The 24,980-nt window shown below is 32.3% G+C and overlaps 3 protein-coding genes across 5 annotated transcripts; 2 read left to right on the plus strand and 1 right to left on the minus strand.

Annotated features, from left to right (window-relative positions):
- Window positions 1-1,436: 1,436 nt before the first annotated feature.
- On the plus strand, window positions 1,437-3,265 carry LOC100802999 (probable xyloglucan galactosyltransferase GT14). The gene has a single exon (XM_003530440.5). It carries the CDS (start codon window positions 1,505-1,507, stop codon window positions 2,915-2,917), a length of 1,413 nt encoding a protein of 470 aa, XP_003530488.2. The 5' UTR covers window positions 1,437-1,504; the 3' UTR covers window positions 2,918-3,265.
- Window positions 3,266-8,558: 5,293 nt separating this feature from the next.
- Window positions 8,559-14,851, minus strand: LOC100807798 (probable aldo-keto reductase 2). The gene is made up of 5 exons (XM_014779250.3): window positions 14,317-14,851; window positions 13,553-13,753; window positions 11,197-11,369; window positions 10,978-11,080; window positions 8,559-9,140 (listed from the first exon to the last, which is right to left on the minus strand). Exons 1-5 carry the CDS (start codon window positions 14,527-14,529, stop codon window positions 8,802-8,804), a joined length of 1,029 nt encoding a protein of 342 aa, XP_014634736.1. The 5' UTR covers window positions 14,530-14,851; the 3' UTR covers window positions 8,559-8,801.
- Window positions 14,852-16,823: 1,972 nt separating this feature from the next.
- On the plus strand, window positions 16,824-24,739 carry LOC100803530 (uncharacterized). Of its 3 annotated transcripts, XM_006585784.4 has the most exons (14): window positions 16,824-17,091; window positions 17,275-17,348; window positions 18,895-18,975; window positions 19,889-19,964; window positions 20,170-20,234; window positions 21,225-21,326; window positions 22,110-22,199; window positions 22,270-22,344; window positions 22,427-22,459; window positions 22,571-22,651; window positions 22,797-22,865; window positions 23,154-23,216; window positions 23,897-23,965; window positions 24,342-24,739. In XM_006585784.4, the coding sequence occupies exons 1-14, from the start codon at window positions 17,049-17,051 to the stop codon at window positions 24,474-24,476; spliced, it is 1,056 nt and encodes a 351-aa protein (XP_006585847.1). In that variant the 5' UTR covers window positions 16,824-17,048; the 3' UTR covers window positions 24,477-24,739. The 3 variants fall into 3 exon arrangements, with proteins under 3 accessions (XP_006585847.1, XP_006585848.1, XP_040874378.1); XM_006585785.4 differs by lacking the exon at window positions 23,897-23,965; XM_041018444.1 differs by lacking the exons at window positions 23,154-23,216; window positions 23,897-23,965.
- Window positions 24,740-24,980: the final 241 nt, after the last annotated feature.

The following is a 24,980-nucleotide window of genomic DNA, read 5'->3' on the forward strand; positions in this document are numbered from 1 at the left end:
TCTTATTTTTCATAAAAAAATTATAAGGAGATCAAAATTATAATTTTGTCGATAATTTATTTTAGATATAAATATAATTTGTATAAAATAGAAATCTAATCTCCTATTTATATACTAATAATGGTAGGTTTAAACACATGTAATTATTTTAATAAATATAGTCTATTTTTAATATAAAAAATATCATGAGAATTTCCGTTTCTAATATTAAAATAATTTTGGTACATTTATGACATTGTAGTTCATTTAGGACATTGATATTAAAATAGTATAAAAATTGGGTCAAAACTTTATATAATAATAATAAGATTTTTTTGACTGCATAATAATGATAAGATGTGTAATAAATGTGTTATAAAAATTTAATACACAAATTTATTTATATATATATATATATATATATATATATATATATATATATATGATTTAAAAAATTTGTAACTGTTTTAATGATTTTAAAATTAGTAAAATAACCTATACACTTTTGGGAAAAAAAATTCACCTATATTACTTTATACAATAAGATATAAAAAATAATATAAAAATTTTTGGTTTTGATATTAAAATAAGTTTTTGGTATATTTATGACATTGATTGTAGTCCGTTTAAGACATTGATATTAAAATATTATAAACATTGTGCCAAATTTGTCGTTATTCAGGAAAAAAAATGGTGCCAACAATTTATATAATAATATTATTATTATGTGTAATAAATATGTTGTTATATAATATTATAAATAGTCTTATTTTTGGCAGAAAATTTAATATATCATTTTTTATATATAAAAATTTGTAACTGTTTAATGATTTTAAATTTACTAAAATAACCCATACACTTTTGGAAAAAAAATTCTTTCACCAATGTATATTTCTTTATATAATAACGATTAAAATAAATTTTTGGTACATTTATGACATTGATTGTAGTGCGACTAAGACATTGATATTAAAATAGTATTAAATTGCGTAAAAAATTTATATAATAATAATAATAATGTTATTATTATTATTATTATTATTATTATTATTATTATTATTATTATTATTATTATTATTATTATTATTATTATTATTATGTGTAATAAATGTGTTGTTATAAAATATTTAAATAATCTTATTTTAGGCAGAAAAATTTAATACACCAATTTTTTTATATATAATTTTAAAAAAATTTGTAACTGTTTAATGATTTTAAATTTACTAAAATAACCTCTACACTTTTGGGGAAAAATTCTTTCAGCAATGTATATTACTTTATATAATAAGATAAGATACAATATGAAGGAATCCATGACAGCGGAAATTTATAATAAAATCACACATCTTGCTTAACCAATTAGTCTAGACCTAATTACTTTTTCCTTCTAATCCAATTCTTCATTTCAAGTAAAAAAGAGTATTCATTAATATTTTTTTTAAGTCAATAACATCTTTCTCCCTCTCCCATATCATCAGAGAGACACATTCTCTTTTACTGAATCTCAAAAGGCCAAATAGAAAACATGGACAAGCTTCCGTTGAGGAAGTACTTTGATAAAATCCGGTTTGTGTTTTTCACCTCCTTTATTTTTTGTTTGTCATTGCTTCTCTTGAATTATTATATGACTGCCTGTGATTATGGCGTTACCTTTTTACTCTTCAACATGAATGATGCAAAACAAGCACACATGCCCAAACCCTCAAATTCTTGTTCAGGCCAATACATCTATGTTTATGATCTTGCTAGCAGGTTCAATGAGGATTTGCTGAAGGGGTGTCACTCTCTCAGTAAGTCGATAGATATGTGCCCTTACATGTCTAACTTAGGCCTTGGACCTAAGGTTAGTAAGAAATCCAATGAGAAGGTTTTGTTGAAGGAAAGCTTCTATGCAACCAACCAATTTTCACTAGAGGTTATTTTCCATAACACACTGAAGCACTACAAGTGCTTAACCAATGATTCCTCACTGGCTTCTGCTATATATGTACCCTACTATGCTGGCCTTGATGTGGTTCAATACCTCTGGGGTGGCTTCAATGTTTCAATCAGAGATGCTTCACCAAAAGAACTAGTGAAATGGCTTGCACAACAACCCGAATGGAAAAGAATGTGGGGTAGGGATCATTTCATGGTTGTAGGGAGAATTGGTTCGGACTTCAGGAGAAGAACAGAAAATAATGATGACTGGGGAACCAAGCTAATGCTTTTGCCAGAAGCAAGAAACATGTCAATTTTGTCAATTGAATCTGGTTCAAAGGAAAATGAGTTTTCAATCCCATATCCAACTTACTTTCACCCCTCTAAGGATAAGGAGGTTTTTCAGTGGCAGAAAAAAATGAGAAAAGTGAAAAGGCCTTACTTGTTCTCATTTGCAGGTGCTCCAAGGCCTTATTATAATTACTTATCCTCCATCATCCGAAATGAGATAATCAAAGAATGCCAATCCTCTAGGAGTTGCAAACTTCTAAATTGCAATGCTGGTCATAATTATTGCAATGATCCTGTGCATGTTACAAAGGTGTTTCAGAGCTCAGTTTTCTGTTTACAGCCTCCAGGGGATTCATTCACTAGGAGATCAACTTTTGATTCAATTTTGGCAGGTTGCATTCCTGTTTTCTTTCATCCAGAATCAGCATATAACCAATATTTGTGGCATTTACCCAAAAATGGTTCTAGCTACTCTGTGTACATACCCGAAAGAGATGTCATAGAGAAGAGAGTAACGATCAATGAGAAATTGTCTAAAGTTCCAAAAAGTGAAGTATTGGCAATGAGAAAGGAGATTATAAGACTTATTCCAAGAATAATATATCGTTATCCAAGTTCTAGATTAGAATCCGTTGAAGATGCATTTGATATAGCAGTTAAGGGTATTCTTGGGAGAATAGAAGCAATAAGAAGGAACATTACAAATGTCAATTATACCATTTCCTAGCGTGCAGGAGAAGGAGACAAGGATTCTATGTTCAAATATACAGTCATGTGAAATTACAAATTAAATAAAAGAATTCAGAAAATATAGCCCTTGTTCTGGTTCTGGATAATGGACATCTACCTTGTATGGAGTTCATTTATTTGTAGAAGAAAATCTTTGAATCTATAACAGGGTTATTTCTCAAATCAAAGAATTGAGGTTGGAAATGAAGAATTCTGAAGCTAATGAGACGGGGTGTTTAGGAATAAAATTTAAGACAAAAATCTGAATATATATTTTGTTAATTTCTAATACGATAATTGTAATCAATCTATAATCAAAGAAGAATTAACATGTATCGGAATGTGTTTACTGATATGCCCAAATTGGACATGTATAGTGTGTTTGAAGTAGACCTTTGATGTGTCGGAGCTAGATGACTGATGTTACAGTACAGTTGATGATACACTATGTAAGATAGGTGAGTAGTGACTGTATACAAAAGCTAATAATAATGTCACCACAATTATATATATATATTTGTAGAAAATATATATTTATAGAAATTCATTTAAAAATAAAAAAGAAATACATAAATATGTACGTATACTTTTCAATAATGATTTTATATACTTTGTATTTTTTATAACTCTCACGTTTTTATCTTATTACATCACCTATTATATCTTACATTTTTTCTCTTACCTTCTGATCTCTCTCATCACTCTAAATAGATACACCTCTAAAAAAATAATATAAAACCATCATTTTTCATAATTTTTAAGTCATCCCCATTTTTCCCTAAATATTTTTCAATAGAAAAGTTATAAGATATTATTTCATTGTAGTGTTTCTTTTTGAAGTAGAGAATGCAGTATTACTATAATTAAATTTAAATACACTAACATTATAAACGCACAATGGTATCATCTTTTTATATTTTTCTACCATATTTATTCTTTTAAACCCTTATATTACACTTTATATTTTTTAATCTTATTTTTATCTTATATTTTCAATAATGTTTTTTATCTTATATAATCATATAAATTGTTATGCAGTATGCATGCTAAAATTATGAACTTTTATAATAACTATTTTAAAAATTATATCTAGAATAACTTTTTAATTGATTTACAAAATTTATGCTTTCAAGAAAGATAGATTAAATCTTGGGAGATTTGTGCACTACCCGAACAAATCCTTAAAGACAGTGTGTCAAACAGACGACTTGGATCACTCTACTAAGCTGCCGATTCATCACCATACAACAGCCATGGACAACTGATGCATAAAATTTAAATTCTTATTCTTAATATTCTCAAATTAAAAAGTAAAATTTGTTTTTTTATCATTGGGAAAATAAATAAAATTTGATTTTAACAGTAATTGATGATTAATTATGATGTTCAAATATAATAATTATTATAGATATTTTTAATTATTAGTTAACTTTAATATATTAATATTATAAGTATAATTTATTTTAGTTTTTCAATTAGGCCCCTTCAAAAGAAATGGCTTACCTTTGTCCTTGAGGCAAAATTTAAACTTGCTATTTACACCCCGTATTTTACTAAATACACCCATCTCCCTTTATTATATTTATTTACCTATTATACCCTTCTTCCTATAGGGGTATACACCCCTTGAAACTTTTTTTTCTCTACTGGAAATGTAGTACGGGATTGGTTGACATTGCTTGCAAGAGTATAACAGGTTTGGCTTTGGCACTTGAAGTTGGGGGGTCACTGATCCCCTTCAAACTTCAAACACACCTGGATTCAATCACTGAACATATGAGTATGAAAAGGATGCATGGAAGTTCTTGAGCCAGGTCCACGAATGGAAAAGAATGTCCCCTATCAAAAATCTTCCTATTTCAAACAATATTATTTCTTGTGTTCCAGAGCACCACACCAAGATAGCAATGTTTCCAAATCTCCTCTGCCCGAGTCTGACAAGTCTCCAAAAGAAAAAATTGATCTTTGGAGAAGCTATGTATATTTTGATCCTTTGCATGATTTTATTCCTTTAATGGCTTCTTCAATTAAATCGTATTACTTTGATTACTTTCCACTGTTATTCAGTACTTCCTTTCAAGTAAAAAGGAAATTTTCAAAGTCAATAATTCCTTTAATAAATTCCCCAAATAACACACAAACTTTCCATTACACAAATCTCTCTATGTCTCCCTCTCCCCATATGATCAGAGAAAAACACATTCTCTTTTACTGAATCTCAGAAGGCCAAAAAGAAAACATGGACAAGCCTCCGTCGAGGAAGTACTTTGATAAAATCCGGTTTGTGTTTTTCACCTCCTTTATTTTTTGTTTGTCATTGCTTCTCTTGGACTATTATTATGGCTGTCAGTGATCGTGGCATTACCTTTTTAATTTTTCGACATAAATGATGCAACACAAGCACACATGCCTAAACCCTCAAATTGTTTCAATTTTAATGAAACTGCCGATTGTCCTATAAAGTCTAATCATACCAATCAAAATGGTGTAACAAGTGGTGCCTCCAATGTACCAAGGTGCATTGTAGAGAATCACACAGAGACCATAGTTCCTGCAGTACATGGTGAAGTGGATAAGAGAGTCCACATGAGTTCCCCTCCTTTAAATAGAGACAATGTTGGACTTGTTTCAAAAAGAAATTTGGATTCTTGTTCATGTCAATATATCTATGTTTATGATCTTGCTAGCAGGTTCAATGAGGATTTACTGAAGGGGTGTCACTCTCTCATGAAGTGGGATGATATGTGCCATTACATGTCTAACTTAGGCCTTGGTCATAAGGTTATCGAGAAATCAAAGGAGAAGGTTCTGTTGAAGGAAAGCTGGTATGCAACTAACCAATTTTCACTTGAAGTTATTTTCCATAACACAATGAAGCACTACAAGTGCTTAACCAATGATTCCTCATTGGCTTCTGCTATATATGGACCCTACTATGCTGGCCTTGATGTGGGTCAGTACCTCGGGGGGCTTCAATGTTTCAATCAGAGATGCTTCACCAAAAGAACTAGTTCTTTTATTTAATTTGTAATTATCAACTCAGGTGAAATTACAAATTAAATAAAAAAAATCAGAAAATATAGCCCTTTCCAAGATGGGTTTTAAAGGCACTCTTTTAAGAACTTGGAAAGGTCTTGCAGGCAGAAGATGATATGAGTTAGCTGCATTTTCATTTCAGCTTGATTTTGACTTACCGGGATAAGATTTTGTTGTTGTTTCAGGGTAGACATATTGTGTGTATTTTCGCCCAACATGTCAAAATATTGCATTGTTATTCATTTTTAAGGCAAAGGTTCGATCTCAATTCTAATATGGTGATGTCCTAGGTACTACTAGGTATATACATGTATTTTTTTATTTGTTATATATATATATATATATATATATATATATATATATATATATATATATATATATATATATATATATATATGATCAAAATACAGTTTTTAGTGAGTTAAATCTTATTCATTATAGGTTACAAACTCACATTTGACGTGTCTGAGGTACACCATAAAGGATTGTTGTATTAGACTCTTGAGATTGTTGACTCTGGCATGCCTAGAAGGCTAAGATACGAGTTCTTCCAATCCTCTAACCAAAGCTAGCTTCAAGCCATATTCGATTTAGTTTGATCAATAAAAAAAAGACAAAAGGAAGAAATAATAAGATACTACTACTAACGGGAAAATCACATAATAAACATACATTTTCTCAAAAAGATTAAGTAAAATAATATGTACTGAATGTAAAATTAAACAAATTAAAATTAATCATTTCATTAAAATATCTAATTGAAAGAGCAGGGGCACTGTGGCAGGGTGTAGAAACCGATGTAAAAGACATTTTAGCAGTAGTGACTAGTGTGAGTAGTGACGCGCGAATTTGTATATGTATGTGAAAGAGAAAATTAAAGCAAGTAGTGTGATAGGCAATTACTATAAATTCTATTCTTAAGTGTAAACATATTCACAAAGCATCATGCATTAATTGAAGGTCACATAACATTCCAGCTTTTTCACATAAAATATCAAATGTTTGTTTTTTTGCCGTAGATCTGGTTAAAAAATTGTTTCTCATAAAAAAAAACTGACCTGGATACCACCTAGCTACACTCTGCATGAATTAATTAAAGATACAATGAAAGCAAAAATGAAGCATGGGTCCGAAGAAATGGAGTACGTAAGGTTCGTTGAACCCACCCAACTTCTTCAAAGCGTCCTTGTTTGAACACCGACTTATACAAAAGAGCTTCAGAATAGATATTCTGTCTTCCTCAAAAAATGAAGTGTTTGTTCTTCAAACACAAACCAGAGAAGAATGAGGGAGCAATAACCAATATTAAGTCCCAAGAGATTACAATTAGTTCTCCTTGTTACTTTCAAATATCCTCATGTTCTTTTTTCTCTCTTTAATTTGTAAAGGATCATACAGAAGAAGAATGACTTAATTGAAGATGTACGTTCAATTTGGTTAAGCTTCTAGGATATTGCTCTGTAAGCAGCAGTCCAAGAGGAATCCATCAACGGTTGTTGGTGTATGAGTTCATAATGCATGCAATTAATGCCTAACAGGACCCCTGGAAGATCATCTTTTCAATCTTTCTTTACTTCATTTACCTTGGAACACAAGATTAGAGATCATGCTCAATTGCCTTTCTATACATGCTAATTTGCAATTCTTCATTCATAGCAACCTTGTGGCATGTTCAAAACAAATCAGTTCCACTGAATGGAGTTTAAATCTCGATCTTAAAATTATATTCATAGTTTATGCGTGTGTGTGAATGGAATAGAAATTTTCAGAATTTTACTACAGTCCCTTAGTTTAGTTTTGTCACTTTTCTCGGGATTTTTTGTACCACGTTTTCTCTCAAAATTATTGAACTCATCCTAAAAGAATAAAGGATATAATTGAAAAGCATAAATAAGTATCGTAGGATCTCACAGGGCCTGTGATCAGTTTGATGTTAAATTGTTAATATCAACAAGTTCCCAATCAATTTTACATTTAATTTTAACAAAAGTAAAATAAAGAAATAAAAAATAAATAAATGATAACGTAGGGGCCTATGATGTTCGCATTAGGTCCCAAACCCCCCAACAGAAAAGGAAATGTTATATTCTCAAGCTCCATCAAATCAAAACCATTAAAAATAATGTACATGGTTTTGTATATATATATATATATAGATTAACATAGAGCTAACATTCAAATAAAAAAATCTTCAGATAAGAAATATAAAAAATAAAATGCGACATAAAATTTAGAAAAAAGTGTGACAGGAAATAACTAAATTCTATTCAGTGTGCACATATTCACAAACTATCGTGCAGGAAGGTCATTCCAGCGTTTTTCACACAAAATAATCATATGTTCTTCAGGAAAAATTCAGCCTCAGTTCCTTAGTCTCAATTCTCAAACCATGTTTTTAAGGTTATAGTATTCTCAATCTGGATTCTCTGAAGTATAATAGTGTGAAACTGAAAACTCTTAGAACGAAATCAACTGTTCAAATTTTAAAAGATACAGACTTATTCTTCATGTAGATGTGAAAATTCACTCCCACTGTACTCAAAGATTAGCATGCCTTCTGAAGCAAGATATGCTCAAGCTAACTTGTTGAGGCAATAATCAACTCACACTCAAGTAAAAGTCATGCCATAGCCAGTCTTTGTTCATTTTAATACATACATAAACACATATATGGAACCATCTGCCACAGAGTTCAAACCACTTAAAAAGACACATCAATTACTAGAAACTAGAATGGCTTATTCCTTTCAACTGTGAAGGCTTGCCACTCATACTGATATGTTTCTTAAAGTAGCAGCAGCAAACACTTAAGGATCACTAGTATAAGCATTAAGCAATGCACTTCATCATGCAGCTTTCCAAGAAGAAAGTGGTGGAGTATCAGATTCCTTCCATGTAGCAAAACCATCCATGTACCTGCCACCCTTGACAGCATCTGCAGCAGCAAAGGACTCGAGCTCTGCCATGTCTTCTGGAGTTAGTTTGACTGACAAAGCCCCAATGTTCTGATTAAAGTTCTCAATCTTGGTGGTTCCAGGTATAGGGCACACGTCTTTTCCTTGGTGATGAACCCAGGCCAATGCAAGTTGAGATGGAGTACATCCCTTTTTTGCAGCCAGTTCATTAACCCTCTCGAATATAGTCTTATTCTGCTCCAAATTTTCAGGTTGGAATCTAGGTAGACTCTGCAATAGATTAAAACACATACACTGAAGATTATAGGTATCATTATCAATCATTGGCATTTTGAAAGATAACATGCAATTTCCCTGATTTACATAGAGTGTAAGATACAAGGTGTCAGGTAGGAAAACTCCTATTTCCTGGATCTAGGGAAGCAGTAACAGCCTAACAGGCCATAACATGTTATGAAATCATATTTCAAATATATGCTATTCTTTCTGCCTCTTTAAGCCCCCTAATGTTTGTGAATGTATGTATACAGGTTTTTGATGATGCCAAAGTATAAGCAAACAAGATTGCTTCAAGAAACATTCAACATTAAGTAAATATAGATTGCTTCAAGATTAATTCAAGGTCAAGCAAACAAGATCAAGAAAAAAATAAGGCCTTAGTTTATTTGTTAAAAGAATCTCACACTGGTTGATCAGTTTTAGCCTCAAACAATTATTTTCAACAACTCAAGGCACTGGTGGTAATCGATTACCAGATACAGATTGCAAATGGGCTTTTCAAAAAGGATTTTGAAATTTGAATTTTAAATCTTGTAATCGATGACCAAATGTCTGTCATCAATGACTAATAACGACACTTCATAAAATACTTTGAAAAGTCATGACCCTTCAAAATATAATTGTGTAATCGATTATTAGTGAGAAATTTTTAGAAAAACTATTTGAAGAGACACATCTCTTCAAACTATTTTGAAAAGGCACAATGAGCCTATATATATATGTGTGTGTGTGTGTGTGTCTGACTTCAAAAAGGAGAGAAAGATTTTCTAAGAGAACTTAATTGTCAAATTCTCTCTAAATAACTATTGGTCAAACACTTGCAAATCTATTGAGAATTCTTCTAGGATCTTCAATTTGTATCATCTACTCTAAAGGAGAGAAATCTTTTTGTTCATCTCATAAACTCAGTCGTAATCAAGAGACTGTGCGTCTCTTGGATTGTGAGAATATTGAACACAAGGGTGAGGGGTCCCAATGTGTGTTCAAAGACTGTAAAGGATTTACACAGATAGTGAAAAATCTCAAATGAGTTGTTTGAGGACTGGACGTAAGCACGGGAAGTGGCCGAACCAGTATAAATTGAATTTGCATTTCTCTCTTCCCTTATCTCAGTTATTTTATTGTAGTTTACTTTGTCTTGCGCATTTAAAAGAACATTATTAAATTGATTCTTTCTCCTTCTGCATTCTGAACCTATCATATATCATTTAAAAAAGGGGTTAAAATTTGTTAGTGGGAAAATTTTAAAACTTAATTCACCCCCTCTTAAATTATTGAGGTCACTTGTCCAACAATGTTTTCATTTGTTGCCTCTTCTTTCTTTTTCTTTTAATATTTGTTTGGTCATTCAATATCTTAGATCTCAACATAGGATGAAAATATTGATTGATCATGAAAAGTGGAATGACGATAAGTACATAGGAAGTACGCAGCCTTGAAAATAACAGGCAAAAACCAGCGATCAACTTTGATGTTAACAAGCACTTTTGGTACCAACAGAAAAATCAACGCCAACACTTTGAAAAGAAATGTTTCATGGAAATATCTCAATGGACAGTGGGCATTTTATCTTAGTCTTTTCTTAAAGCTCGAGGTATGTGTTTTTTTCCTGCATTTATTTCACTTGGTTGATTGACTTATTTATCAGGCTGACTATCATGAAAATGCTCAATTAAACAACTACGAATTTTCACAGTAGTTGTCATTGAGTGAATGTGGCATTCAATAGCCTTGAAATAATCCGAGGTTCCAAAGCAGTGCTAGGACAGTTGATAATGAAAGAGAACAATTGACTTGAATTTCTGTAATAGCATGGTATTCGACAAACCTGTCGGAAATCATCCTGTGTCAAATTCTCAAGCAACTTTGGTCCTGATGACAAGAATCCTCGTCCAAGAGGACTATATGCAACAATTCCAATACCAAGTTCCCTGGTAAGGAGAAATTAAAAGTCATGTGGTTAGACTGCACACATAATTGCAGTGATATCAAAGTCCCCAAGAAAGAGAAATGCTAGACAACATAATAATTGCAAATTAGGTCACACCTGCATGTTGGAACTATTTCTTCCTCCACATCTCTTGACCATAGGGACCACTCCAACTGCACAGCTGTTATCGGATGAACTGCATGTGCTCTTCTGATTGTTGAAGCCGAGGCCTCAGACAGACCAATGTATTTTATTTTTCCCTCCTCAACGAGTTTTTTAAGTTCCCCAATCTTACCATCCAAAAAGCAACAGAAAAAGTTGAAGTCATCATACATTGTCTTTTTCAAATAGTTATTCTCATATCTAACACTGATATCATCCAGGGTCAATTACATGTTGTAATGCACATGTGTGGGTGAGATGTGAAGTGGGAAAGTACCACGCACAAGAAATTAGGAGACGAACAATGGTTATAAACTTGAATGAACAAAAAATTGATTCCTAGCTTATGGAGCAGAGGATTCAGAATTCAAGTATTTTTCAGTCATATAGTTTCACTCCTCAAAAAGACTAATAATAGTATTAGAGATTTATTGATCATCTATAGGTTTCATGGCCTTGTTAGTTGTTAGCACAATTAGACCCAATAACAAGCTAGCCTGAGGAAATCGGAGGAAGAATGATGATGATGTCAAATAATTCCATGCTTCATCCATGCCAAAATCCCAAAATGGCCAAAACTCTTTCAAACTCAGATGCAAACAAAAGTAATAGATTGCACTTTTCCAACATTTATAGAGAATAAATTAGAAATAGACAAAATCATCCCAGTATATACAGATTTATCTCCAAAAAGGTCAATTGGGGTTCTTATAAAATACTTTAAATAATATAAAGATGTTGCTTATGGAACTGATAAAATTGTCTGTCACACGTGTGCGCACAATAAAAAAGATAGGGAGAGGAAAGATCTCCTGATTCCAACTCCATTGAAAACAAAATAGTAGTCTTATAGCATTTTATTCCCAACTCGCACTACTGAATTTTCAAAAACCCGAAGAATAGGAGAATATGGGTATACCAATATTAAACTTTATCATTTGGAAGATCTAGACTCATGCAAGTGCAATGCATTATTGTCCTAGTTTCGTAAGCTACAAATATAATTATAATATGCCTCAAAAGAATATCGTTTATGTATCCAACAAATTTATCAACTTTTCATAAAATGATGGAAACCCAATTTTATCTCCTCACAAAAGATAAAATTTCCTATGATGAATTGTCTAATTATTGGAGCTATACTAATGAAGAAAAAAGAAACAAATTGAGCAATGAATTTGTAAATAGGGCAAAAGTTATGGATAAGGAATTAATTTCTTTGGATATATTAGAAAACCGAATTTGATTGTTTAATGATGAAACTAAAACAAAATATTTAACTAAAAAATATGATCCTTTCCTGAATGGACGCTTTCGTGGACAAATTGAAAATGTTTTTTCAACCTCAATCCAATATGAAAAAATGAAGAAAAAAAATACCATTTTGATAAATAAAATTCATGGTATCCTTATTTCTAATAATACTTATAAAAAAAATAATCCTTATTTCTAAAAATACCATTTTATTCCCAACTCAGCACTACTGAATTTTCAAAAACCCGAAGAATAGGAGAATATGGGTATACCAATATTAAACTTTATCATCTGGAAGATCTAGACTCATGCAAGTGCAATGCATTATTGTCCTAGTATCGTAAGCTACAAATGTAATTATAATATGCCTCAAACCAAGAACCAGCAAAAGCAATGAAAAATATTGGTTCCAACTTGCAAGGTAATACAAGATGAACAAAGTCTTTCCTACTAGAAAATGATTGATTCATATTTCCTTGAATTCTATCACCTTATATAAGCATGAGGTAGAGTAGAATCAGAGTGTAGGTGTGTAGAAAACAAGGTGAGACCAGTTAATGCCATAAATAAACAACAACAAAAGCCTTATCCCACTAGTTGCTGTCAGATGGTGAAAATTATGTAGATGCAAGATGTGTGTTTTTGACATTCCTCTTTCGCACTAAGTACAGTAAAGTTTGTTACAAAATTTACTGCAAAAAGAAAAAAGCATAACAGTACATAAGTGTGGGGTAAAAAATCATATTTTGAAAGTTAATACCCACAATTATCACATGAATTCACTCAATCATATCAATTGGTATAACTCACACAACATCGTGGTTGGGCAAAGCAGCATTATTCTATATGAAAATTCCATAACATGAGTGAAACATTGGAGAATTAACACGTGAATTATAAAAAGTGTTCCCATCACATTTCCTGAAGTAAACTAACACTTCATAGTAATCTGTTCAACCAACTAAAACCATTACAAGATCAAAATCTCTCACACAGTGCCAACCACATAAAAGAAAACGACTGAAATCAAAACAAAAGCATAGATAAGGAGTGGAACCGTGATTTCAATAGGCACACGAGTATCAATACGATGTTGGTAATAGAGATCTATGCAATCGATGCCAAGTCTCTTTAAGCTTCCCTCACAAGCAGCCCTCACATATGCCGGATCACCACGGATCTCTCTCTTCCCTTCAGCAACGTTGATTCCAAACTTTGTAGCCAATTCAACCTCATCTCTCACCCCTCCCTTCAGAGCCTGTTCCACAATTCCATACAAGAACACTTAATCATATCATATTATATTATATTATATCATATGTATGTATGATCAAAGGGCAAATTAAAGCACAGGCCAAAGCAAATTATAACTAAATTGAAACCCAAACACTTTTACATTTAAAAAATTGGTCCACGACAATGGTTTGGGCCACCTATGAAGCACGGACACTCCAGCCCCTTACCGTGTCTAGTGTGTCTAGTGTGTCCGACACGCATCCGTGTCAGTGTCCGACACTAACACGACACCCGTATTACATTTTATATTTTGAACATTACAAGTGTCCACGTGTCCTGTGTCCGTTCTTCATTGTGGGCCACAACATCAAGATATTTTAACTGTGTGCGACCGCAATTGGGGCGATTTGCCGCAATATAAAAAAAAAAAACCGCAATATAAAGCCGCAACACGACCGCGACCGCTATTTAAAAAACCTCGGTCATATGCATGCTCAATTCAAAGCACAGGCCTAGGATTATCATATAAAGCAACAGAAAGAATAAAAAGAAAAAAGATCAAAAAGGGTAGACAAAAATGGGAACCTTTCCTAGAAGGAGTTCGTTGGTGTGAGGACCATAGACGTCAGAAGTGTCAAGAAAAGTGACACCAGTTTGAACAGCGTGGTGGATGAGAGCAATCATATCGGGGTCAGGCTTGGGAGGACCATAGAACGCAGACATGCCCATGCACCCAAGTCCCTGCAAAGACACCTCCATGCCTTGTGAACCCAACTTCATTCTACCCACTCTCGCCATCGCTGCGATGTTCTCGATGCTTCCACTACCACAGCACAGATTATTTCTATTTCAAATTTTGTACAAAAGCAAGATAATATGAAATTTTCTCTAACCGGCCGGGGTTCTTAATATTTTTTTCCTGACACGTGTGTCAAAGTCAAAGGTTTCTAAATATGTACAAATAAATAAAATAAGGTTTCTTTACCGTACTTATTTTATTGTCGGATTGAACATGTCTGATTCTATTCTACTTTCGGCTAGCTTATTTGGGATGAACTTTGATCCAGGATGCCAGAATAAATATACTGCAATTAATTTGAGTTAAATATTGTGAAATTTTCATTTAATTCCTTTAAAAAAGCACTTAATATCGTGGGTTTTTTATGTTGAGCAAACTACACTAAAACAAACCCCACACCCGTTTAGATTTTCAGCCATCGAATGAGAATGCAATTACAATTTGTCTCGTTTGGTTGGTGCGGATGCAGAAAATACAAGGGAATGTGAAGAAGCATTCAAAGAGATATTTTTTCTCTCCACGTTGGACTGGGCGGTGGTGAACTGTGTCGAAAGGGTGTGTGAGAGGGTGTGGTACTAGTATTTTTTTTAAAAAATATAATAAGTAAATTATTGTAAAAATATATAACATAATAAGTAAATAAATTTAGATAAAACTAACAATTGTAATAAGCATCAGGATTTGGTTCTTAAAAAAAAAAACATCAGGATTCAGGACCTGGTTTCCCAAATGAATTGAGTTGGGTTCTAGGATAACTTAGGACAAAACTTCATGCACTTTTCACTGGATCCAAGAAAGATGAATCCCGAATACAATTTGCATTTCGGAATGAATTTTTTAAAATAGAATTATAAGTATAAAAACAATAATTGAAGTGTAGTAAGCAGCAGATATCTTAATATAGTTGGACCATATTAGTGTATGTTTGAAAATCAATTAGAAATTTTGTTGTGCTTTTTTAAAAACAATTTATCACTTTCTAAAGCAGCCAACATGAGAGTAAAAAAATGTTGAATTTCCGTTCGACGGAACACAACTTTTTATACAAACATAGCCTAGAATTAAAAGTTTGAGGCTTAACAGCAAAATTAAACTAATAATGAATCTGTAACAAAAAAATAGCCACAATAATGACAATTGATAGATTATAATGATAATAATTACATTAACACTTATTATTATTGTTATTATTATTATTAATAAAATTATTATTGTTATTGTTATTAATAAAGGCCACACAAAGTAGAAGAAGAATTAGGAAATCACTTAAAGAATGACCTTGTTATTCAAACTTGGAGATATGCAGATTGTATTTATAAATTTGATGACAAAAAATATTTTTTATCCTCTATTTTTTTATACTCATATTCATAATAAATATAGAAAATTAGTCTAGGTGTAAAATCAATTTTATACTGATATTCGGTCACAAAAATTATAATATATAATAAGTTTATAAAATTATACAATAATTATTTTAAAAATTTAATGATTATGTATTGATAATGTAAAAAAATTTGAATCATCGTGCAATTGTAAATTATTATTGATATGAATTTTAAAATAATTATTATAAAAATCAATAAAATTTTCATATATAATAATCTATGATTAAATAATTGTATAAAATTATTTTATATTATAAATAAATCACTTATTTTCTGTTATTTTAAAAATCATATCAATAATAATTTTTGGATTTATCATGTAAAAATGTTTTATATTGTGTAATCATTATATATTTGTAATTGTTGTTTGTTGCTCAAGACACAAGTAGAAAGGAAATATAATATGTATCATAATTTAAAAATTTGTTTGATTTTGTGGGTGAGATAGATCCAATCGGGACCGAGTGATATAATTGGATCAATTTGAATATTGGACTGATGATGTATCTAGTCCAGAATGATCCGATCAGTTTGAGATAAATTTAACGATTCGAACGATTTTTAAAAATCTGCCTAAAACTAAAAACAAAAAAAATACTCTAAAACACTCTAAAAAAATTAAGACTTGTGTAATTGTATTACTAAATTATTATTTATGAACTTATGTTATTAATTTTAATATTTCAATTGTTATTTTATATTTTAAAATATAAAATAAATTTTTATTAATAAAATAATATTAATTATATACTTATATATAATAAATACGTATAAAATTTTTGAATTTTTAATATACATCTATTACACCATTAATCCATCCGGTGCCTCAATCAGATTAATCACCAAACCGGATTTATATACTAATATTATTATTATTAATATAGTAGTATTTTATTTATGTTCACAGCTTCAAAACTAGGGTCCACTGAGGAAAAAAAGGAGCAGGGAGCATCCGCAAGGGTTTGTTCGATTTCATTGTCTTGTTTGTCTCGCTGATCGGAGAAACATAAACAATAAACAATCCTAAACGCACAGCACAATCGCAATTCGCCGAATCCTAAACGCAGCGTTTCGCGCTAAATGCTTCTCAACAGTGTGCGCTAGCTAGTTTGCTAAGACTCACTGGCGCCATGGCTCTTTCACTCGGCAAGCTCGTCATTCTCGTCAGCGCAGGTTCACACACACTCTCATCCACTTAATCTCCCTCTTCCTCTTTGTTTAATTTCAATTATTTTTCTCCATAATTGATGCCATCTCAATTTAGGTTCGTTTGCTCGTGGTTGCACGTCAATCTAGGTTTTTCGACGAAACTTAGATTTTGAATGCCTCACTAAAATGCGTTTGTTTGTGTTTTAGGAATTGCTGGTTCAGTAATTGCAAAAGAAGGGCGTCTGCCAGATGTCTCTGGTCTCGCCTCTGGTGCTTTTAAGGTTACTTTTTGAAAGCTCAACCTGTTTCACTGGCTGCTGCTGTTTTTGTTGTTGTTTTGGATGCATTTTTAAGCCTCTAGTGAAGGATGTATGCATTTAATGAACTATGCCGATGGGTACAAATTGATAAATGCAAGTTTTTTCTCTCTCGGTAAATGATGCTTATGATTTTGCTACCCCCCTACCCCCCCATGTTTTAAGATGCAATTGTCATCTTTTCCGTGTCCAAAGTGGTATGATTGAGATGATGTTTAAAACAATAGAACTTCAAGGAGGGCTGTACTGTAGTTACGTTGAGTGAATATATGTAGGAGGAGAGGGCATAATTGGTTTATGGTATGGGAGTGCAATAAAATTTGCTAGACTTAAGGTACGGGTACGGGGGGAATTGTATTTCAGAATTTGAATTTATAAAACATAAAAGAAAAGTGTTTGAAGTGATATTGTAATGCTCTAACTCATGCAAGCAAAAGGGAATCTAGTCTTTAGGTAGGGACCCTTCAACACAAATTTAATTTGGTAAGAAAAATGTTAATAAATTAGGAAGGAAAATGATCACTTTTGCTCTTTCTGTTGGCATTTGAACATAGTCTCAGGATGAGATGCTGGACTTTAGAAAATGTTGAAGAAAATGACTTTCTTAGAAATTATTTTGGTTGTAATGAAGAAAACTGTAAATCTGTGACAAACTGATAGGTAGTAATATCAGTAAATGGATGCATAACCAATCACCGCCTGAATTATGGAAGTATTATGCTTCATCATGACTTTTCCAACTGTGTAATCCTGTATAACCATACATCTTACTATGACTATGATTCATGAGATGCTCATTAAAGTTTTCATTTCTATTGCCTGTACCTCCTGATTTTCTCTGTCATGAGCTGGTTAAGTAGGAGTAAAACAAAGTAAATGAGATGTAAATTTAGTAAGATGTTAGGTAGCAGTGTTTTGATGGTGAAAATTGTGAATCAGATTGGACTATGCCCCAAGTCATTTTATTTAGTTATCTTGAATTGGATTTATTATTATGCAATCTACACTACAAAGTGATATGGAGATTGATGAGAATGGCATACATATAGGACTCCTGTTAAGGGGACTATTTTGGGTATAAGCGGATGGAAACTTTCCTAAGGTAGTTTAGTCATGTGAGAAGACCAATAAAGGCTATAGTCTAGTAGTGAGACAAATGGATCAAAGAAACATATGGAAGATAGTTTGATAAGATGAAGGCCAAGGAAATATTAGGAGAGACTATTAATAAATAGTAAAAAAACCATGATCTAAATAGTTTTACTGAAACTTTGGTTTTTTAATAGAAAACCCTTCTTGATCTATGTGGCTGATTCCTCCTGTTGGGATACATTGGTTGTTGTTGTATGTACTTGAGAAGTTCAGGCATATTCTTGGATGCTATTATAGTATTATTTTATATTTGTGATTGGGTCCAATTTCCATTGATATAGTGAGCATATGGTAACTGTCATTTATTCTTGGTAATTAAGTATGCAGGCTTTTTACTGATTGTTGACTTTTTTGCCAGGTTGTTTTGAGGCAACTTAAAAGCGATGATCCTGCTCCAACTGTTAAAAAGCAGCCGCATAATGATGCTTTGTTGGCTCAGGTATGCATGTTGTTGTTGTTGCCTTTTCATTATTGGTTATAGTTAATTTTATTTTAATTAGGAATAGTTCTTTGTCTAGTTAAGTTTAGTCTCATGCATCATGCTGAACATCATTTAGTGAATCATATACATGACTTGAGTTCTGAGCATATGCATATGGTTTTTTACTCATATATGTCTGATTCATAACAACTGAAGTTGTATTTTGAAAATATGTTATGTATAAGTAAATGTGCATAATGTAAATGCTAATCTTAACAATTAACATTGTACTTGTCTGAGAACTAAAAATAGCTTCTTCATGTTTCAAAATTGAAACAAACAACTGGATCACAAGTACTATAATTGATAGCATTGATTCTGTTACACCATTCATTCTGAAGTAGGTTGTGATCTGATCATAAATTATTTAAATTTAAAGCTCCTGCTGGGTCCGTTGCTTCAGGAATGTATGAAGTTACACTGTGCATTCACTTTTATCTTAGATTTCCAATATAGAGTGCTAATAATGCGTGATGTGAAAGGACTAGTGATCTTAGCTTAAGAGGTCATGTTGCAAAATTTCTTGTAGATAATGGAAAATATGTATTTGTGAACCTTTATTGTCTTCCATTTATACTTGAAGCATGTAATTGCATATATTTGATATGTAGCATCTGAGAAAGTGGTGGATGTTTGTGCATGATGAAGCTATATATAATTCAGCTGCTATTAGCTGTATAATTTGTTTCTTCTGACATTCTACGAATTGAATAAAAGTATGACTACATTTATCAGTTTATATGATAAGAGTTATAACTTTTAGTAGTTGAAGTGGGATTTTTATTTCCCCCCTGTTGAATTGGCTACTAAATCAAATGGTATATTTGTAAATATACCAATATTGTGATGCTGATTAACTGTTGATCTACAGGTAAACAGTCTTCGGCAGGAACTGCAACTTCTTGCTAGAGATAGATCGATCACTATTGTAAATGCAAGTGGAACAGGTACTGGGTAGCTACTTTCTTATACACAGTATAGGGGGCTTTTCTTATTTCTTCAGAAATTTAATAAATGCTGACGTGTTGATTTGCAAACCCTGTGATAACTGGTTTTAATTGTGGGGTGTCTCCATAATCTGCACAAGCTAACCAATATTTCCTTATTTTTTACTTCTGTGTGTATTTTCTGACTTGTTTGGGCAATGCACAGGTGGAAGAAAATATATAACAGTGATTGTTATTGTTGTGGTAGGATATGGATACGTTTGGTGGAAGGTAATGTCTTTCATTCTCTCAATCGTTGATTTAAGTAATAGGATGCTGTAGTGATACATTCTTGTTGGAAGCTTTTATGGCTAATTTGAATTTAAATATTGGTGCTTTTAATGAGTGCCATCTACTATTTGGACACGGATCCTCTCCAGCTGATTTCTGTCCCGCCACCTCCCAGCCAAGATCTTCACTGTTTTAGTTGAACTTAGTAACTGAAGAAGAAAGAGAATGTGATGGGTGGTTGAGATTTGGGATGGAGAGAAACCTACCTTGCTGGGAGAGGCTGCAGAGGATCCAGATTCCTGCTATATATTGACATGATAAATGTCAAGCCTGTAATTGAGAGTTTGCTAATCTTGTAGAATATATAAACCTTTTTTGACTTTTTTTTTAAAAAAATATTATGATTTGATCATATGGCATTCATGTTTGTTTGAGTTGTTGCAGTTTCTTTATGTTCAGATAAATTGGTATAATATTCAGTTTAACTTGGCGAAATTGCATTTATCATTGTTTTCTGAGAGTTGGCTTTACTGGTTTGAGTTGAGCTCAACTCATGTTGTTACTAATATTTTCCACATAATCTGGAGCAGAATCAACTATGCATTGCTTTCTGTTAGATGATTATTAGTTGGCAGGTTTGTATGGAGTGGCAAGTCCAGGAATTTTAGTTTATGGGAACAAAATTTATGTACCGAAAAAGAAAACTCTTAAAACTATGGGAGAAAATCAACAAAATTGTTGGTTATTATATTACAACAATCTACATGTTTATTGCCATAAATTTTTGAAGGCTTGTCCCATCTCTCTTATACATAGGTCTGTCATTGTGCATGAAGTTAGCTATACTAAACTCTATGCCAGAGCAGCTGGATGCTAGTTCACTTGTTCTTTAATTTTTTATTAAATGATTTTCTTACTATAATCTTACCTTACTATCTCCAACTTTAATTTTTTTTAAATGATTTTTTTATGGCTCTTGTGTGTTTGCAGGGATGGAAGCTTCCTGATCTGATGTTTGCAACAAGGCGTGGTTTGTCTGATGCTTGCACATCTATTGGTAATCAGATGGGAAAGCTTTATGAATCAATTGGGGTAATTTTTCCTTTTGATTGCATAGTTTGTTCTTCTTAGACTGTGTAAAAACCAAGCATTCTTTTTTAAATATGACAATGAATGATAAGTTGATAACTATCTGTTAATTAGAGTACAGCTATATAACAAAATGTCAAGGAGCAAATCAGTAATTATTTTTAATAATACAATTATGTATTATTTATTCTGATGATTTTGAACTAGAAAATGCGTGACATATGAACTTGACAACAATCTTAGTCTGTACATATGAACTTGACATATGAACATGTGTGGTTCCTCGAAACACTGGAAGTGCACATTAGGATAAATGTGTCTTTTATGGGACATTTTTCAATGACAATATATTTTTTTTATGAGCAGGGTTGTTAGTAAATCTGTTGAACTATAATTTGACACTGAGAGACAAGAAATACTACTTAATTGAGCTTATTCTCTTTATTATGACTGCATTCAAATAATCTTTGAGCTTGATTTCTCTGTCAAGCCTTTGTGGTAATATTATTCATGTAAATATTTTGTGACCGTGTTAAGTGCATAACTTGCATTTATCATTTTCATTGTGAAAATTGATATGGTTCCATTATTGAATTGAACAAATCTTATATTTCAAACAAAATTTTGAAAAGGAACTTTCTATGTTCTATAAAAAATGATGCTTTTAAAGTTTGCATTCAGCTCAGTTTACTTTTCTTTCTTTCTCTGGACATTAAAATTACACTGACAGTTGTTTTACTATGGAGTAATTAAGAATGGAAATTTACTTATCCGAAATGGTTTCAGGATACCAAAAAGAAATTATCTGCAAGAATCAACGGTCTGGATAAAAATTTAGAAGAATGTGCTGCCATTACTGAAAGTACCAGGGAGGATGTGAGTATAGATTTTATTATGTCTAGTTTTGTTTTCTTCCTTGTTTAACAATAGAATATCTCCTGTTCAGATATCTGTAATTCAACGTAAAGCAGATACGATAAGTGAAGATTCAAAGTCTTTTCATGTCGCAGTCCATGTTCTGGTAAATCAATTGCAACAATTCAGTTATTTCTTTAATTTATTGTTGGGTATTTTAACTTAAACCTGATTACTTTGCTTCTCAGGAATCTAAAATTAAAGAAATAGAAGAGAAGCAGGTATAGTCAATTTGACTTCAGTCACAGCATAATTTAATTATAGACATTTTTTTAGGTAATGAATATTGTTTATATCTGTGATTTACTGTTTACCGGCTTTAATCTGCTTAGGTGGCCACAATTGAAGGAGTGAACATGTTGTGTCAATTTACCAAGACTTTGGAGAATAGCAGATCCACAGAGTATATTCAGGCATGAACCTGACTTTCGTTACAATGGATTTTTTTTTCTGGCTTGGCCTTGCAGTCTTAATTTCAGATCTGCTTTCAATTATCTTCTATCTATTTATTTGATATCTATAGTATATAAGATACTAACACATTTTTATATTATATAGGCATCTTCATCCAGTTCTTCCAGGCCAGCCCTTGAGCCACCACCAGTTTCACCCTCTTCCAGTTCCAGGGTAAGCATTTTTTCCCAACTCCCATTTATCAATGCAATTATGCCTTTTGGGAGAACTGTTATTATCAATTAGGCATAATAGTATATTTTATAGGATGTCTTGTTAGTTTAATAGTATATTTTTTGTTCATTGGCCTAGTAAATTTATTTAACTATAAGCCAAAGCATGAATGTGGTCAAGTTTTGTTTTATATCGTAGTTCCCCCTTTCCCCACCCCTCAAGGTTTTCCCTTGTTTACTTTCTTTTGAAACTTGTTCCTATGTTTACTCTGTAATCTGAATTATACAGGGGTCACAGTCAGGTTCCGCTAGGCTATCTCTTGAGCCACCATCCCTTACACCATCATCAAGGGTAACTTCTATATAAATATACATACAAATAACGAGTTAAACCTGTGCTAGTCTGTTATGAATTATGATTATTTCCTGGACATGCAATGGTCTTAGTATCTGCATGGTTCGGTAGGTGGATAGTAAGCGGATATATTATTATATTTCCTAGACATGCATGGTTTTAGTATCTGCATAGTTTGGTAGGCGAATTGAGATGAAGCTACAATTGCCTTTAGCAGAAATATGAGAAATAGGAAAACAAAATATACTTATTTTCACTTTGAGCCATGAGTTTAATTTATTTTTTCTTCATTCCATCTTATTTTCAATCTTCCCCCTTGTCACTTACTCAACCACGCAAACCTAGTAATGCGATTGAAAGGGTGTCAAGCAGTTGTTCTACATCAAGAATCAGAAAATCATATATCCAAGTTAAAGGTGGGGCTATTGGTGCATTTGTTCATTCACAATCCTGTACTTATCAAGACTTTCCCATTCCCTCCCCTCATTAAAAATCTTCTACACAAGGGTTTGTGTCACTTTTCTCTTCCCCTCCTTACCACTCATCGAAACCCATCAGAAAAGTTGTGCAGCCTTTGTAACTTTGCTTAACTTTTAACTGAAAGCTTTTACTGCTGCTTCTCTATTTGTGTTGATCATTACTTCATTAGTTCTTCCCACCATTTGTTTTGTTAACAGACTGCATCCTTGCCACCGACATTGCCAACTGATCCACCATCTCCATCGAATTCTGGTGGATCTTTCCAGGTTTGCAATATTTCTGATTTGCTAAATTCAGATTTATTGTGTGTAGAGGGAATGATTAGTTTTTCACATGACATCTTGTTTAGAGATGCTCGGTTATGTTTGACTACCAAAAAATGATCAATCCAATCCCATTAAGTGTGCATTTTAGTGATTTATATATTTGTGGGTTGTGTCAAACAGTTAACAAGTTTATGTTCGGTATTTATGAAATGAAATATTTTCCTTGTAAAACCTATTTATAATATTATTGATGTGATTTTTGTAAGGGGAAAAAAACCTTTTCCATTTTTTTTGAATTGTCTCTCTAGTTGTAACTGAAATTTTATTTACCTGATTTTATTGTCTGTGTTAACTGACCTTGTTATTGTCTTTTCAGGGGCCAAAAGTAGACAAAAGCAATGGATCTAGTTCTGGCTTGTTTGGGTTGATATCTGGTGTCTATGGTCCATTGCTGACAAGAACTCGCAGTGCGACAGATGCAGTAGTCCAAAAAACTCGTTCGGCTAGTTAATAGTAGCAGCATGTCTCTTTTTCCTTTTTGGTCCGCAGTAAACTATGTAGATTCAGAAGAATTATGCACCGTCAATTATAGTATGCCCAAGCCAAATTATAAACGACTGGGCATTAAATTTTGCAGAGAGGCTGTTTCTCTCGAGTTTCATTAGGATTCAAATTAAAATAAGAATTTGTCCAGTATTCAACTGGGAAAGAGTGGCTATTGAATTGTTGTGAACCCTTTTGTTCACCGTATAATTTTGAGAATTAGATGCAAAATCTTGTTAAGCATATTATTATTATTAATTGATAATAAAACGATGACCGCGTCAGATACTCTTGTAAGGGTAAGAAGGTCTGCACATTGATAATGATCCTTGGGTAAATCTCGACTCCCAAATGAAACTTAGTACTATAACGTGGGTTACAAATGATCCTTGTCGCCTTCTTTTCTACCTTAATTCTTTTGATATCATTTTGGAAACTATTACTTTATTGGCTAAAATGTTTTTTTTCTTAT

Source organism: Glycine max, chromosome 8, assembly GCF_000004515.6.
Source record: "Glycine max cultivar Williams 82 chromosome 8, Glycine_max_v4.0, whole genome shotgun sequence".
NCBI lineage: Eukaryota > Viridiplantae > Streptophyta > Magnoliopsida > Fabales > Fabaceae > Glycine > Glycine max.

Bases quoted from the DNA above. Each gene is read 5' to 3' on its own strand.
- LOC100802999 (XM_003530440.5), top strand. From the start codon at position 1,505: ATGGACAAGCTTCCGTTGAGGAAGTACTTTGATAAAATCCGGTTTGTG.
- LOC100807798 (XM_014779250.3), bottom strand. From the start codon at position 14,529: ATGGCGAGAGTGGGTAGAATGAAGTTGGGTTCACAAGGCATGGAGGTG. The intron at 11,370-13,552 runs GTTCCACTCCTT...TTGGATGGTAAG, and splicing joins GTGTGCCTATTGAAATCACG to ATTGGGGAACTTAAAAAACT. The intron at 11,081-11,196 runs GTGTGACCTAAT...TCTCCTTACCAG, and splicing joins GAAATAGTTCCAACATGCAG to GGAACTTGGTATTGGAATTG.
- LOC100803530 (XM_006585784.4), top strand. From the start codon at position 17,049: ATGGCTCTTTCACTCGGCAAGCTCGTCATTCTCGTCAGCGCAG. The intron at 22,200-22,269 runs GTGAGTATAGAT...TCTCCTGTTCAG, and splicing joins CTGAAAGTACCAGGGAGGAT to ATATCTGTAATTCAACGTAA. The intron at 22,652-22,796 runs GCATGAACCTGA...TATATTATATAG, and splicing joins GATCCACAGAGTATATTCAG to GCATCTTCATCCAGTTCTTC.